The 15,280-nt window shown below is 48.1% G+C and overlaps 1 protein-coding gene across 10 annotated transcripts in view; it reads right to left on the reverse strand.

The window, feature by feature from the left end:
- The window catches only part of EMID1 (EMI domain containing 1), a 49,331-nt gene that overhangs the window by 1,628 nt on the left and 32,423 nt on the right, over positions 1-15,280 (reverse strand). For 4 of the 10 annotated variants that reach the window (XR_002074462.2, XM_053902198.1, XM_019426573.2 and 1 more), the window contains one exon: positions 8,860-8,904. Coding sequence is in view for 8 of the 10 variants with exons in the window: in XM_053902198.1 (XP_053758173.1) it covers positions 8,860-8,904 (45 nt within the window). In the remaining 2 variants the exon portion in view is untranslated. Of the gene's footprint in view, positions 1-2,722; positions 2,814-3,795; positions 3,881-8,859; positions 8,905-15,280 lie in introns of all 10 variants that reach the window. The other 6 variants (XM_053902199.1, XM_053902197.1, XM_053902195.1 and 3 more) reach the window with 3 other exon arrangements.

Genomic DNA, 15,280 nt, shown 5'->3' on the forward strand with positions numbered 1-15,280 from the left:
TTCCAGATACACTGAGGTCCTGACCAGCTTCAATAATATTGAAATCAGTTCTAATTTGACTATGGTGAAATATGCCCCAACTGGAAATAAGGTATCCCCCAAGAGTGAAACAATAATTGGCATTTTTGCCACCTGGAAAACTCATCCTTCAAAACCCAGAGGAAGGCCTATCTTCTCCAGGAAGCCTTCTGCCACTAACTTTAGTCCCTCTCTAAGTTAAACAAACAGGTCAGGTAGGTCAGGTTGGGCTATTTTCCCAGGGGAAGAGGAACATCCAAGGAGCAGAGCCCTAGGCTGGGGGACTTGGCTGAGCCTCCAAAGTCCTGGTCAAAGGGATGGACACTCGGACTCTGGTGAGCACCAGCGTCCCATTGGGCCACTGCCAGGGGAATGGGCTATACCTTCATAATAATAACTGTCTAGCACCCTGACTCTGTGTGCCCCAGCCTCCCATGCACCTTTGGGCCGAAATTTGGGGCCTCTGGGACAGACCGATTTGTGTGTGCTCACAGTCAAGGGAGATTTGATGCCCTAAATCAGGGAGCATAGGAGGAGAGTAGCACAGAGCCCAGCCTCTAATATCAGCTAGGGCCAAGTCCTAAACCAAGTATAGAACCTCTGAGCCTCATCTGGAACATGGGGATAATACTGTGTCCCACCCTTGTGGTAAGTGTTTAAGGTACCCAGGAGTGGTTTTCATAATAAATGTTGGATTATTATCGTCACTAAATGTGTTTTTGACCCAGGTCTCCTGCAGGCCTGGTTACTGTTTGAGTTGCTCATGAGATGCTATTTTGACACAATCAAGTTCAGGGTCCTTGGTTTCCCCTGGCCCCACTCAGTGCCTGGCAGAACAGAGGTGTCAGTGAACTTTTGTTGATGGAGCAAAAAGAGCCAGAGCTTTAAAGGACAGACCTACGGTGGACCCCTGGCCTTACCACTACTATCGCTATGACCCTGCGGAAATCATGTGAGCTCTCTGAACCTCTGTTTCTTCATCTGTGAAATGGGCGTGGCATTGCCCACTTGGCAAGCTTGTATTAGGGACTGGATATAAATCCCCCAGCCTGGGGGGCTGGATGTGTGACAGCTGTTACTATCTCATTATTATTGATTATAGCCTAAACATGAGTCCTATCTGGGTCTTTAGTTAGCACCTGCTGTGTACGATGGATGAGGGGAAAGTTCCTTCTTCAATGCTCCCCTCCTCCCTCACCCCCTCTTCAGGCCCATCACCCAAGCTTGCTTATGGGGTCACTCCCCCAGGCTTGTGGCCACAGAGAGTGGGCGTGGGCTTTCTAAGGTGACCAGAACTCCCTCCCTGGGCTGCTGGATACAGTGGACTAAAGTGCAGGTATGGCTCCAAGGCTAGTATGTCCCTTCTGGTTCCTGTCCCTATCCTCCTGAGAGAGGAGGTGCAGAGACACCTGAAAAAGGTGCTGAGAGCCTGGGATTTGGTCCTTGGTCCCAAATCTGTGAGAGGGGAGGAGGTCTGGGAGACGGTCACTGATGTTTCTAAAAGTTAGAGAAGCCATGTGGCAAGGTGAGAGGAGCTTGGGAAGCAGACCACACGCCCCTTGCAGCCTCCAGGTCTTTGTCCATGCAGGACTCTGTCAAGGCTGCCCTTTCTACCTTCTCGTAGGGATTTTCCATTACTCAGTGCAAGTGTCCCCATTCCAGGAAGGCTTCTCCAACCCATAGCCAGAAGTGACTGCCACTCACTCACATCCTTTGGTGCCCCTGTACCCCTTGGCCCTCATCTCTGTAGACACTGAGGATCCCCCATCACTTGATGGGCGCAGAGCGTCCGCCCAGACCTGGCACTCAGTAGATGTGCCCTACAGTTTTGCTGAATGAGGGAGGCTTGACTGTATCCTTAGCCCTCCTTCCTGCTTGGAGCCTCTGTTTCCTCATCTATAAAACAGATGCGAACTTGGACATGATGTCTGAGGCCCATGTGCACTGATGTACTAGGACCAGGCTGTGATATGGGGTGGCTGGAGGTGGGAGAAGGATGGCTTATGGGGGCCTCTTAGTGGTTAGGTGAAGACCAGAGCTCAGCCCCGAGGGTGGCCAATCCCTGCCTCTCTTGAGGGCCACCCACAAGCTCCGTTTCACGGGAGGGCCCTCCTTAGCCCCACCATGACAAGCCAGGCGCAGGGAGGGGTGCTGCCCACTTGGTGTCTAACCTCCTTCCTTGCCTTCTACCTCCCTTCAAGAGCCTTCTCAAACTGGGCGCTGCCAGATTCTCTAGCTTCACCTATTGCTCTTTAGCAACCTCACAGAACCGGCCTCTTGGCTTTTGCTCATGCTGTTCCTGTGCCCATTTACTTGCCCCAATCCTTGCCCTTCAGGTCTCCACTTAGATGACACTTCCTCCAGGAAGCCCTCCCTGAGATGCCCTTCCCCACTCCCCAGCCTGGGTCAGGGGCACTTCTGTGCTGTCACAGTACTCACTCCACCGTGGTATTCCTTGCCCTGGGTCTAGCAGCCCGTACCAGGGCAACCCCCGTGTCCTTGCACCCTGTACTCCATGAGAGCAGGACTATGTCTGTCTTATCTGGGAGCCTGTGCCAGCAGGGTGTCGGGCACCATCTGCTGGCTGGCCGGAAGGACTAAAGGAGGAGTGTCTGCTGGCCTGGATCCAGCAGTGGGAGGTAACTTCTATGTCCCTAGGCCCTTCCTGGAAGGGACTGCCCCTACCTGCCCGCCCTGCCGTTACCTGGCCAGATGATGGCTTCCAGCAGGGTGACTCGTCTGGCCAGGAGCTCCAGCTGAGCCTGCTGCTGCAGGAAGCTCTGTAAGCTAGGAGCCTGATGGGAGATCAAGAAAAGCAGACGGTGCAAGTCGGGCCTCCAAGGGCTGGGCCGGGGAGCTGAGGGTGGGGGGTAGGGGCCAGGCCCCTGCCAGCTTCGAAGCAGGAGCCTGGGTGTAAGTCTCTATCGAGACCTCGGTCTCCCCTTCTAACTGGGGACGGGGCTTGCCTGGCTCCTCAAGTGACCAGATGGGTGGAGAAATTGGTGGGTGAGAGCCTGGGGTGACGATCTGGCTCCCTCCAGCCCCCAAAGGGACCTGCAGGACACGTTAGGAGGACCAGAGGAGGAACTGTAAGGGAGATACTTGGGGCCAGGAGGCCTGCCCTATGAGAGCCTCTGGGGGCTCCTGGGGGAGGGGAGATCAGAACTGGTGGGTGGTATATTACCTGGAGTACCCTGGGGACTGAGCCTGGCTTCGTCACCCACAGTCCCCTGCACTTCTGGAGTCTAGTTCCATGACCTATTGTCCTGTGGGCTTGGGGACTGGCTCTCTTACCCATGACTTCTCTAGAGCTGAATGAAGCCTGGTTGGAGTCTGGATTTCTTACCCATAACCCTCCTGTGGGCCTGGGCTCTGACTTTATTACCCATGATCCCCTGCTCTTCTGCCATCTGGCTCTGTTACCCACAATCCCTTTCTGGTCTGGAGTTTGGCTCCACTGCCCCTAATTTCTTTGAAACTCAAAATCTGTCATCTCTGCTTCCCCTGCAGGCCTGGAAACCGCATTACTCACAATGCCCGGAGGCCCAGTCTGACCACAGAGGTGGGGGCCCAGGTTTCTAGGGCTCCCTTTCACCTGTGGAGGAGGAACCAGCCATTGAGGGATGGGTGGCCTTGTTCTCTCACGTCCTCACCTGCCTGGGGCAGGCACCTTCTCCAGCCTCATGACTGGGTCCAGGCAGCTCCACCCCTGGAGGGCCTGGGGAAGGCTGGTGGGTGGGGGCTGGGCTGTCTGTCCGTCTGTCTGTCTCTACTCACCATAGAGCCCAATCATTGTTTCCAAGATTAAAACCCTCTCAGCTAAAATCTTCAAAGCCTCGCGTAGTTGGTGCAACCCCTCCCCCTGCGGAGGAAAGAGACAGATGCAGCCGTGAAGGGGGCAAGGGAGGAGGTCCTGCAAAGCTCGTTGGTGGCCCATGCCCCACCCTGGACATGCATCTGTGGCCCCGCACCACCTGCCACAACCCAGGGTCCGCGGACAGCCAGGATAAGGCCGGGAGAGGATGGGGCAGGGAGGGGCAAGACAGGTGGAAGCGGCCCCCTCAGTAAGTCCTGATGGGTCCCAGCTGGCTGCTCTCTGCCCACACCCCTGCACATCTGCTGCACTGGGGGCAGGGCAGTGCCAGGCCACAGGGGCCTCACTGCTGTCCCAGAACCTGCCTCGGGGCCTGCCCTGGAGGTTGTCATGGGGCACCCCCAAATCTCTGTTGCCTGACACCTGCATGATTCCTGCCACATCCCTGGGCCACCTGCACTCTTGTTTACTTAATATTCTTTAAACTGACTCACTTTTTGCCTACATTAACATACCACATTAACCTCACTCTAATGAATTCCATCAATTCCACTCAGGCTCCCACTGATCTTCTTTCCATTAACATCAAAATGAATATAGGCAAGTAAAATTAGAAAATGTTTGAGTGGCATCACTTTTGGGAACTTGTGCTTAACGTGTTGGAGAAGCTAAGGCTCAGGCCCAGGTGTCCACTCCTCAGCCCTTCTCACTTTGGGCTCAATCCCTCCCCAGGCTCTGACTGTTCTAAGTCCGCATTCTGCATGTCCTGGAATCAGGCCCCCAGCCCCACCCTCCCTTCGAAGTAGCATCCCTAGGTCTGTAGCCCCCAGGCCCAGGGATGTGGCAGCAGGCCCCCAAAGCCCCTGCCCCAGGGCTCCCTACCCCAAGATATTGTCGGCTGCTAGGGCAGGCTCAAGCCAGCCCTCACGTTCACTTCCAGTTTGTCTGTCTTCCCCAGCATGAGGTCCATGATCTGGCTGAAACTCCACACTCCCTCACTCCTTCCTCTTTCCTAATCCAGACTAAAGCTATTTCCGGAACGTCGATATCTTAATTCCAAAGGAGCACCCCAGGACAGCAAATAGAACTATTCCAGCCCTCACATATCTGGGAGTCTCTCTCAGTGTCCTTTACTTGGTTCAGATTAAGTGAAGGGATGGGGTAGTATATGCATATTGCCACGATTGAAATCCAACATCTAACAACCGAGAGACCTCCCAACGTGTCTGTGAGCCTGCTGTGGCCTTGCTGGGGCTGTCTGTTATAACCCAGCTGTCCTGTCCACATCACAAGGATTTGGAAACTCTCAGGCCACTGACTGGACATTGCAGCCTAACGGTCAGAGTCACTGTGGGCCGCACACCAAAGTAATCCCTTTCAAGTATTACAAGAGCAGGATCTAAAAATGGATGACCTTCAAAAATTATGTTAAGCCACTCCCAGCATGGACAGTGGGACAAGCTGACCTCATGAACCTCCTGATAAGATGTAATAAAGGGTACTGCAGCCCCCACCAATGCTCCTGCCAAGAGCATTTAACTGCATCTCATCGCAAGGAAACAATCAGGCAAATCTAGATAGATGGTGGGACACTCACAAAAAGACAAAGTCAAGAGAAAGAAGAAAAGGACAGGGACTGTTCTAGATGAAAAGACACTAGAGTTGTAACAACCAAATGCAATGCATGAATCTTGATGAGCTTAGATTAAAAAAAAAAAGCAAAAAAAAAAAGGCATTTTGGGGACAACTGGTAAAATTTGTATGTAGGTTAAATGATACATCACTTTAGAGCATCATTCTACTGAATCAATTTCAGCTTTCCTAGGTGTGATGGTGGTATTGGAGCTTTTTGGGAGAATGTCCACACTCTTTTGAGATACACACTGATGTGTTAGGGAAAATACAGATGAGGTTTGCAATTTACTTTCAAATAGATTTTTTAAAGTCTGTAAATATAAGTAAAGAGAGAAAGAGCAAACGTGGCAAAATACTAATAGTTGGTCTGGCTAGTGGAAGGCAGGAGGATATTCATTCTGGATTTTCCTGAACATTTGAAAATCTTCTAAATGAAAATTGGAGGAAAACACTAAAGCAACATTCCTGCTATTTGGATCCCTTCCAAGATGAGAGGCCTGTTGTTTGTACTGATAACACCCCACTCGCCTCCAAACCCAGACTGAGCGTCCAGGGTCTGCCGGACACCCCGTACTCAGCTTTACGACAGATACCTCCCATTTGGCATGGGCAGAACCCCGGGCGGGGGGCTTCTTCTTCTTGTTCTTTTCTGTGAAAGCTGCCTTAACTTTTTGCTCCCCATCACAGCCAAACCAGCACCAAGTCTCTGTTAGTCCATTGACATCCATCCATCCATCCTCACTGTCCTCCTTCCAGTTCCAGCTCCCAGGGTCTCTTGCCAGGATGGCCACAACAGACTCCTGCCTGCCGTCTCTCTTTCTGCTTCTCCCATCCATTCTCCGCAGGGAAGTCAGAGGAACGGTTTGCAAACAGAAATCTGACTGTGTCTCTTTCCTGCTGTTCAATACTTCAGTGACTCCCCACTGTCCACAGAACGAAGTTCAAATTCCTCAACATGGCCTAAGTCCTGCAAGGCTATTTAACCTCCGTCTCACCCCTTGACTGTCACACTGTACCATGCAAAGTATTTGCAGCTCCTTGGCTACCCCAGGCTCACTCCAGCCCCAAGGCCTTAGGTCATGATGTTCCCACTCCTCTACCTGAATACCCTTTGCTTGATTAATGCACCTTTCGGGCCTCAGCTCCCATCTCCTCCTTCAGGAGGCTAAATCCTCCCCCATCACAGTTGAGCTCCCTCTATCCTGTTGCTGCTGGTTACTGGTCTGTATCCCCCTCCCCCCTTTCCCAAATCACATCTATGTCCACAGAACCCAGCCTGGGGCCTGGCACCCACCAAGGAAGGGCTGGTTTCCAGGTCCTGGAAGATGAAAATCCTGGGTTTCATTTCCAGCTCTGCCAACAATTTGCTCTGTGGAGTTAGGCCTCAGTTTTTCTTGTCTGAATAAGGGGTATGAGCTTTGGCTAGATGGGATGGCTCAGCCTACTCTGGGGCAGTGCCTGCACTTTATGCTCATGACCACTGGGTGTCACTGCCGAGCCGCGATCGGACTGTTGGCTCAGGTCTACCTGGGGGTGGTAGGTGGAGAGTGGCCCCTCAGGGCCCTTCCCCACACTGGGCCTCATCCCCACCTACCCCCCACAGAGCTGGTCCCCAAGTCCCCAAAGCCTCATGCTGACCCCAGCCCAGCAGGTCCCCCTCAGGCAGGCAGCAAGCAGGGGCAGAAGTACAGGTGGGAGTCAGGGAGGAAGGAGGATGGGCAGGGGCCCTGCTACCTTTTGGGCAGCCCCTCCTACAGGTGGTCCTGAGTTCAAGGCCTGGTTTGGGATAGTTCAGGCATCCATTCTCCTCCCAGAATCTCCATGTATGGATAAAGCTGCATAACCTAATTCAGCTTCACTTCACCTCTCCTACCTCTCCTGGGCTGAGTAGAAAACATGTTCCTAGAGTGGAGGTGGCCAGTGACGGGCCCAGGGGAGGCAGAGGGCTGGGCTTATATGGGTCTACCTGACCCCCGGCCTGGCTCATGCACCTATTGGTAGTATGCTTAAGAGACTCTAGAGCCACTGGGGGATGAAGGGGGGTATGGGGAGTGGAGTGACAAGCAAGGGGCTGGGGGAGGTTTGCCGGAGAGGTAGCAGGGCCCCAGAAGTCATGGGAAGACATGGGGAAGGGCTCGTGCGGGGTGAGGGGCTCCCACGGCTGTATCCATCACTGACCCCACAATCAGGAGCAGAGAGGGCAAGGCAGGCGCTGGGTGCATCCCATGTCTTCGTTAACTAGTGCCTGCTGGAAAGTAGGGCACCCCAGCCAGACTGCATCCAGACGGGGTTGGGGGAAAGGGAGGCACGATACCAGTCTCCTAAAGAGCTTCCCAGTTTTCTCTCCTGTAGGGGTGTCTGCCTCCACCCTGTCCATTTTCCAAATGTCTATGTCACAATGGTTTCCAGGTTCTTGCATTGTGGGCTTTTGGTCCTCTCCCCATGTATCTTGGGTGGGTCAATTTCTAGGCCTGGGAATTCATTCACTGCAACCATCACCAATGATTGTAAAGGTCTCTAGGACCCCACCTGTGGTTTCCAAGTCTCCTTTCTCATACATGCTATGTCTCCTGTGTATGTGACAGTTTCTAGGCCTTCCTTCTCAATCTTCCTGGGCTTCCTTTGTGCAGAGTGATTTTTAGATCACCCCATCTCATTTTCCATGTTTCTCCCATGCATGATAGTCCTGTCATTGCACTCCCCCGTCCTTGCACTCCCCCTGAGTCTCCTATGTATGTGATGGTGTCTAGGACCTCGTGTTAATTACAGGTCTTTTGAGAATAGTGAAGTCTAGGTCCCCTGACCTCATTTACCATGTACCATGTATACATAATGGCTTCTAGGCCTCCCTTCCTGTGCTCCATGGATTTCCTATGTATACGGTGGTATCTAGGTCCCCTGTCCCTTTTACCATAGGGCCTTCACCATTCCTATGCCTCCCTTCCTATGCTTCACAGATTTCTCAAGGCCCCCATCCCATTCTTTTGTGTGGATATTGTCTTCACACCTCCCTTTCTTCTGCAGACAAAGGAGCAGAAGCCAAAGTCCTTGCTGGGAAGGGACTATGAGGCAGAGGATGCAGTCTGGACTGGGTCAGCCCAAACCACCCAGGCGGAACAGGCAGGGTCACCCTGGCTTAGAAAGGCCACAGAGGGAAGGCGGAGACAGGGACAAAGACAGAGACAGAGAGCATGGGGTCTGCTGATAAGGCTGGCCCTGTCCGGTTGGGAAGGACAGGATTGGGAGGGGGCTAGAGCTGAGATCTGTCAAGCCTCCTTCCTAGGAGACCAGGTTACAGTGGGGATTTGGATGAGGTGTCCCCACTGCTAATGATCTCCTGAGAGCCCAGGGCAGGAAGGGCAGTGGGAGGTCAGTGCTCGGCTGGAGCTTACCCAGTGGCTCTTCTCACCAGGGTCTCCTTTGGGGCCAGGTTCTCCCTGCAAGGAGAGATAGAGGTAGAAGCAATGAGAGAGGGAAGGAGGGAGGGAGAGTGGGAAAAGGAAGGAGGGGAGGAGAGGGGGAAAGAGGGAAGGAGAGACTGGAAGAAGCTAGAAGGCTGAGAGAGACAGAGAGTGGCTTGTATGGGACTAACACTAGATTAAATGCAAAAAAAAAAAAAAACCCAAAAAACAATGACTTGAAGACAATGGAACGTGGTAAAGAGCAGCCAGAAACTGGAGGCTATTTGACTTTTGAAAGAAGGGAACTACGCTGGGTAAAAAATAAATACTTATGGCGTTTCCTCTGAGGGCACACTGCAGCCCCCTCAGCCTGGCAAATAGCTCAAGCAGAAAGCTTTATCATCTTACTGGGCTGAAGAATCACAGGCTGGAGTTGAGATGGCCACAGGAGAGGGAAATTGAAAGGAAATACTGGAAAGCAGGGAGCTACAGTAGGGGAGTGAAATCTACATAAATACCCCCCTCTAATGCTCAGATGGTCCATGAACTACCCATCCTAAAGCCACAAGCTGAGTCCAACCCACACGCTGGACCAAATATCAACACTCTTCAGAGGAAGATAATAGATCCCAGATTCTCTTTACTCTGTTATCTATATTGTCCAGTATGCAATAATAATTACTAGATATGTGAAGAAACAGGAAAATGTGACCCAATATCAAGAGAAAAATAAGTCAGTAGAAACAGATCCATAGCCAACCCAGATTTTGGGTTTAGTAGACACAAAGTTTCAAATATCTGTGATATTGGGGCACCTGGGTGGCTCAGTCGGTTAAGCAACCAACTTCAGCTCAGGTCATGATCTCGTGGTTCACGAGTTTGAGCCCCACGTCGGGCTCTGTGCTGACAGCTCAGAGCCCGGAGCCTGCTTCAGATTCTGTGTCTGCCTCTTTCTCTGCTCCTCCCCTGCTTGTGCTCAGTCTCTCTCTCTCTCTCAAAAATAAATAAAAGCATTAAAAATTTTTTAAATATCTGTGATATTTGTCATCAGGGAAATCCAAGGACACCTGGGTGGCTCAGTCGGGTAAGCATCTGACTCTTGATCTTGGCTCAGGTCATGATCTCATGGTTCATGGGATGGAGCCCCACATCAGGCTCTGTGCTGACAAGCATGAAACTTGCTTGGGATTTTCTCTTTCTCTCTCTCTCCCTCTCTCTCTCTCTTTCTCTCTCTCCTCTCTCTCTGCCCCTCCCACCACTTGCACTCTCTCTCTCAAAATAAATAAATGAACATTAAAAAAATTTTAAAAATGGGGGCACCTGGGTGGCTTAGTCGCTTGAGCATCTGACTTCAGCTCTGGTCATAATCTTGTGGTTTGTGGGTTTGAGCCCCCCTGTTGGGCTCTGTGCTGACAGTTCAGAGCCTGAAGCCTGTGTCACATTCTGGGTCTCTCTTCCTGACCCACCCCTGCTTGTGCTCTTACTCTCTCAAAAATAAATAAACATTAAAAAAAAAACAGGCATCTTCTCAAAAAAATAAATAAAAAATAAAATATCTCTGATATTTATCATCAGGGAAATCCAAATAAAAACTACAATGATATCCACCTCATGCCTATCAGAATGGCTAAAATCAGCAACACAAGAAACAACAGGTGTTGGTGAGGATGCAGAGAAAGGGGAACCTCCTCACACTATTGGTGGGAATGCAAACTGGGGCAGCCACTGTGGAAAACAGTACGGAGCTTCCTCAGAAACTTAAAAATAGAACTACCCTATGATCCAGCAATTGCACTACTGAGTATTTACCCAAAGAATACAAAAATGCTAATTCAAAGGGATATATACTCTGATATTTACAGCAGCATTATCTACAATAGCCAAATTATGGAAATAGCCCGAGTGTCCACTGATTGATGAGTGGATAAAGAAGGTGTGGTATATGCATACAATGGAATATTATTCAGCCATAAAAAGAATGAAATCTTGCCATTTGCAATGACATGAATGGAGCTAGAGACTATAATGCTAAGTCAGAGAAAGACAAATGTCTTATGATTTCACTCATATGTAGAATTTAGGAAACAAAACAAATGAGCAAAAGGGAAAAAAAAAGAGAGCGAAAGAGAGGCGGAGGGGGCAAAGTAAGAAACAGACTCAATTATAGGGAACAGACTGATGGTTGCCAGAGGGGAGTGGAGGGATGGGTGAAATAGGTGATGGGGATTAAGGAGGGCACTTGTCTGGATGAGCACCAGGTGTTGTTTTTTAAGTGTTGAATCACACCTGAAACTAATACTACACTGGATGCTAATTAACTGGAATTTAAATACAAACAAAGTATCTGCGATAAACATGTTAAAGAATGTAGTGGAATTGATATAATGGTGGTGAGACAGGGAATTTCAGGAGATCTGTGAATACTGTGAAAAAGCATCAGATGGAAATCCTGGAGATGAAAAGGACAATACCTGAAAGAAAAAATTCAGTAGCTGAGATTAACGGAAGATTGGCCATAACAGAAGAAAGAATTAGTTAACCTGAAGACAGGTCAAGACAATAACTCAAACTGAAGCACAAAGAGAAAAAAGATTTTTAGAAAAGTTAACAGAGACTCAATGACTCATGACAGAGTATTAAGTATAATTAGGATCACAAAAGGAGAGAAGAGAGTACAGAACAGAAAAAATGTGGAGAAATATTAACCAATTTTTCCCTAAATTTGACTTAAAAAAAAAACAATGAAACAAAACAGATTTTTTGTGTCTGGTATGGCACATGAGGAATTCAGAAGTCACCATTTTTCCTAATAACAAATAAAACACTGAACAAAATAAAAAATCAACAACTCTTCTTAGAACCATCAAAGATGTGAGGTCACAGGACAAAGCACTGCCCCCCAAATTGTGGAGAGAGAGAGAGAGAGAGAGAGAGAGAGAGAGAGAGAGAGAGAGAGAAAGGGAGGTGGATTATAATTTACTGAACATAAGCCTCCTTGGGAACCAGCGCCAGGGTAGGAAAACCCAAATGTATTGACAAATTGCCAAAGGCTCAGTGTGGACAACTCTGAGAGTTAACCATTCCAGGGGGACCCAGATTTTGGAGAATATTACATCTTTGCTAGTTTTACTCAAGAGCTCTGTCAGGTCCTTATAGTGAATGCTGTAGAAAAATCTCCTCTTGTTTTCAGCAGCAGGAAGGGGGAAAGGTACCATCTTGAAACACACCAGAGCATTCTGCTCTCAGCAAGGCCTGCCCTCAGGAGAAACTATTTTATCAGAGTTTAACCTGCTGGGGTCTTATCAGAGCCTACCTGATCTGGAGGGGGAGGGAAATACCCAACTATAGCTAGCTTTAGCCTTCCACATGGGGGGAAGAGAAACATCCCACCTCTAGCCACCTTGTCCCACCTGAGGGGAAACAAAACAAACAAAACAAAATTAAGAGGCACTGGTGAAGTTAACAATGTAGGGAGATAGGCTTACCCAAAGACTGAGACCTAACCATGAGACTACAGAATGCTTCCTCACACTGCACACCTTACCACTACATTACTCTTTATTGGAGTAAAGAGGCCTTTCACCCACTACCTCATGTTTACCTTCTAACCAAAAATTACAAGGCATACTAAAAGGCAAAAAACACAGTTTTAAAAGAGTGAGTAAATATTAGAACTAGAGTCAGATATAGCATGGATGTTGGAATTATCAGACCAGGAATTAGCAAATAAAACACTATGATTAATATTCTAAATTAAATTTCCATTAATTTTAATGTAGAAAATTGACAACACGGATAATGTGAGCAGAGAGATGAAAATTCTAAAAATCAAAAAGAAATGCTAGATTTCAGTCGAAGGTCCTCTTCATAAAGTCTGTTAGCTAAGGGTAATCACATTTTTCCCAGGCCTCTTAAGAAATACTTAAATCCACAGGGCACCTATGTGGCTCAGTCATTTGAGTGTTTGACTCTTGATTTCGGCTCAGGTCATGATCCCAGAGTTGTGGGATCGAGCCCTGCGTCAGGCTCGGCACTGAATTTGGAAACTGCTTAAGATCCTCTCTCTCTCTCTCTCTCTCTCTCTCTCTCTCTCTTTCTCTTTCCCTTTGCCCCTCCCTGGCTTGCACACACACACATGCACATGCTTTGTCTCTCTCCAAGAAAAAAAAAAAGATTGTCTTCCTCTCTTCTTCTGCCCCTCTTCCCTGCTCATGCACACTCTCTCTCTAAAAGAAAAAGAAAAAAAAAAAAAAGAAAAGAAAAAAAGAAATACTTCAGGCCTAACAAAGGCCTTTCTTTCTAGTATCAGGAGCCATGCTCCAGAAATACAAATTCAACAGAATTTCATCCCAGACTGTCCCCTCCCTAAAGTTCTACCTACAGCAAGAAAAATAACAAAACACTACCTGTAGTCATAAGTCCTTCAGTTTCCTGGCCAAGATTTCACATTTCCTTTATTTATTTATTTTTTAAGTTTATTTATTTATTTTGAGAGAGGGAGAGAGAGCACGTGGGAGGGGAGGGGAGAGACAGAGAGAGAGAGAGAGAGAGAGAGAGAGAGAGAAAGAGAGAGAGAGAATCCCAAGCAGGTTCTGCACTGTCAACACGGAGCCTGATACAGGGCTCAAACTCATGAACTGTGAGATCATGATTTGAACTGAAACCAAGACTTGGATGCTTAACTGACTGAGCCACCCAGGCGCCCTTCACATTCCCTTTAAAGATACCTTTCCTGGGTGCCTGGGGCACTCAGTCGGTTGAGCATCTGACTTTGGCTCAGGTCATGATCTCGTGGTTCATGGGTTTCCCTGTGTTGGGCTCTGTGCTGACAGCTCAGATCCTGGAGTCTGCTTTGAATTATGTGCCTCCCTCTCTCTCTCTGCCCTTCCTTTGCTCATGTTCTGTGTCTCTCTCTCTCTCAAAAATAAATGTCAAAAATTTTAAAAAAGTTTTTAAATAATAATTAAAAATATAAAAACAAAGATACCTTTCAAGGAGAAAGACTCAAAAGGGGCACACGGGGGGCTTCAAAGGTACTGATAAGGTTCTATTTCTTTTTTTTTTTTTAATTTTTTTAACGTTTATTTATTTTTGAGACAGAGAGAGACAGAGCATGAACGGGGGAGGGGCAGAGAGAGAGGGAGACACAGAATCTGAAACAGGCCCCAGGCTCTGAGCTGTCAGCACAGAGCCCGATGTGGGGCTCGAACTCACAGACTGTGAGATCATGACCCGAGCTGAAGCTGGACGCTCAACTGACTGAGCCACCCAGGCGCCCCAATAAGGTTCTATTTCTTGAGCTTGGTGTTGGGCACATGAATATATGACTTAATATAAATATTTAGATTTTTCAGGTTAAAAACGTGCATATATGTTTAAGAAAATACTAGAGATTGGAAACTTGTAACAGAAATGAAGAATGCCTTTGATGGGCTCAGTAGTGGACTGGACATGGTGGAGGAAAGAATCTCTAAACTTGAAATTATGACAATTAGAAACTTCCCAAACTGAAAAGCAGTAAGAAAAGAGACTGAAAAAAAGAATAGAATATCCAAGAATGATAGGATGATCACAAAAAAAGTATAACATACATGTAATGAGAAGATGGGAAGGGAAAGAAAAAGAAAGGAACAGAAGCAGTATTTAAAGCAATAATGATTGAGAATTTTCTCAAAGGCACAGATCAGGAAATTCAGAGAACATGAAGCAGGATAAATGTCCGCCCCCCCCCACCCCAAAATACTACACCCTGGGCATATCATCTTTAAACTTCAGAAAATCAAAGATAAAAAAGTATCTTGAAAGGGGCACTTTGGTTGGCTCAGTCGGTACAGCATGCGACTCTTGATCTTGGGGGTTGTGAGTTTGAACACCACACTGATTGTAGAGATTCTTTTTTTAAAAAGTTTAAGAAAGTGTATTTTTCTACCTAATAAATGTTTATTTATTTATTTTGAGAGAGATAGAGAGTAAGAGCAGGGGAGGAGCAGAGAGAGCAAGGGAAAGATAGGGAATCCCAGGCAGGTCCCATGCTCAGTGCAGAGCCTGATGTGGGGCGTGATCTCACAACCATGAGATCATGACCTAAGCTGATTATCAAGAGTCACATGTTTAACTGACTAAGCCACTCAGGTGCCCCCCACCTCCTGCCAAAAAAAGTATTTTGAAAGAAGCCAGAGGAAAAATGTCACCTTATCTAGAGGAGCAAAGATAAGAATTCCATCCAACTTCTCAGAAACCATTCAAGCAAGAAGAGAGCATAGTGAAATATTTTAAGTGTTAAAAGAATAAAACCACTAACCTAGAATTCTGTACCCTGTGAAATTATCCTTCAAAAGTGAAGGAGAAAGACTTTCTCAGAAAAACAAAAACTGAGGGAATTTGTTGCCAGTAGATCTGCCTTGTAAGAAAT

The sequence above is a fragment of the Panthera pardus genome, unplaced genomic scaffold, assembly GCF_024362965.1.
Source record: "Panthera pardus isolate Hobbes unplaced genomic scaffold, ASM2436296v1 HiC_scaffold_15, whole genome shotgun sequence".
NCBI lineage: Eukaryota > Metazoa > Chordata > Mammalia > Carnivora > Felidae > Panthera > Panthera pardus.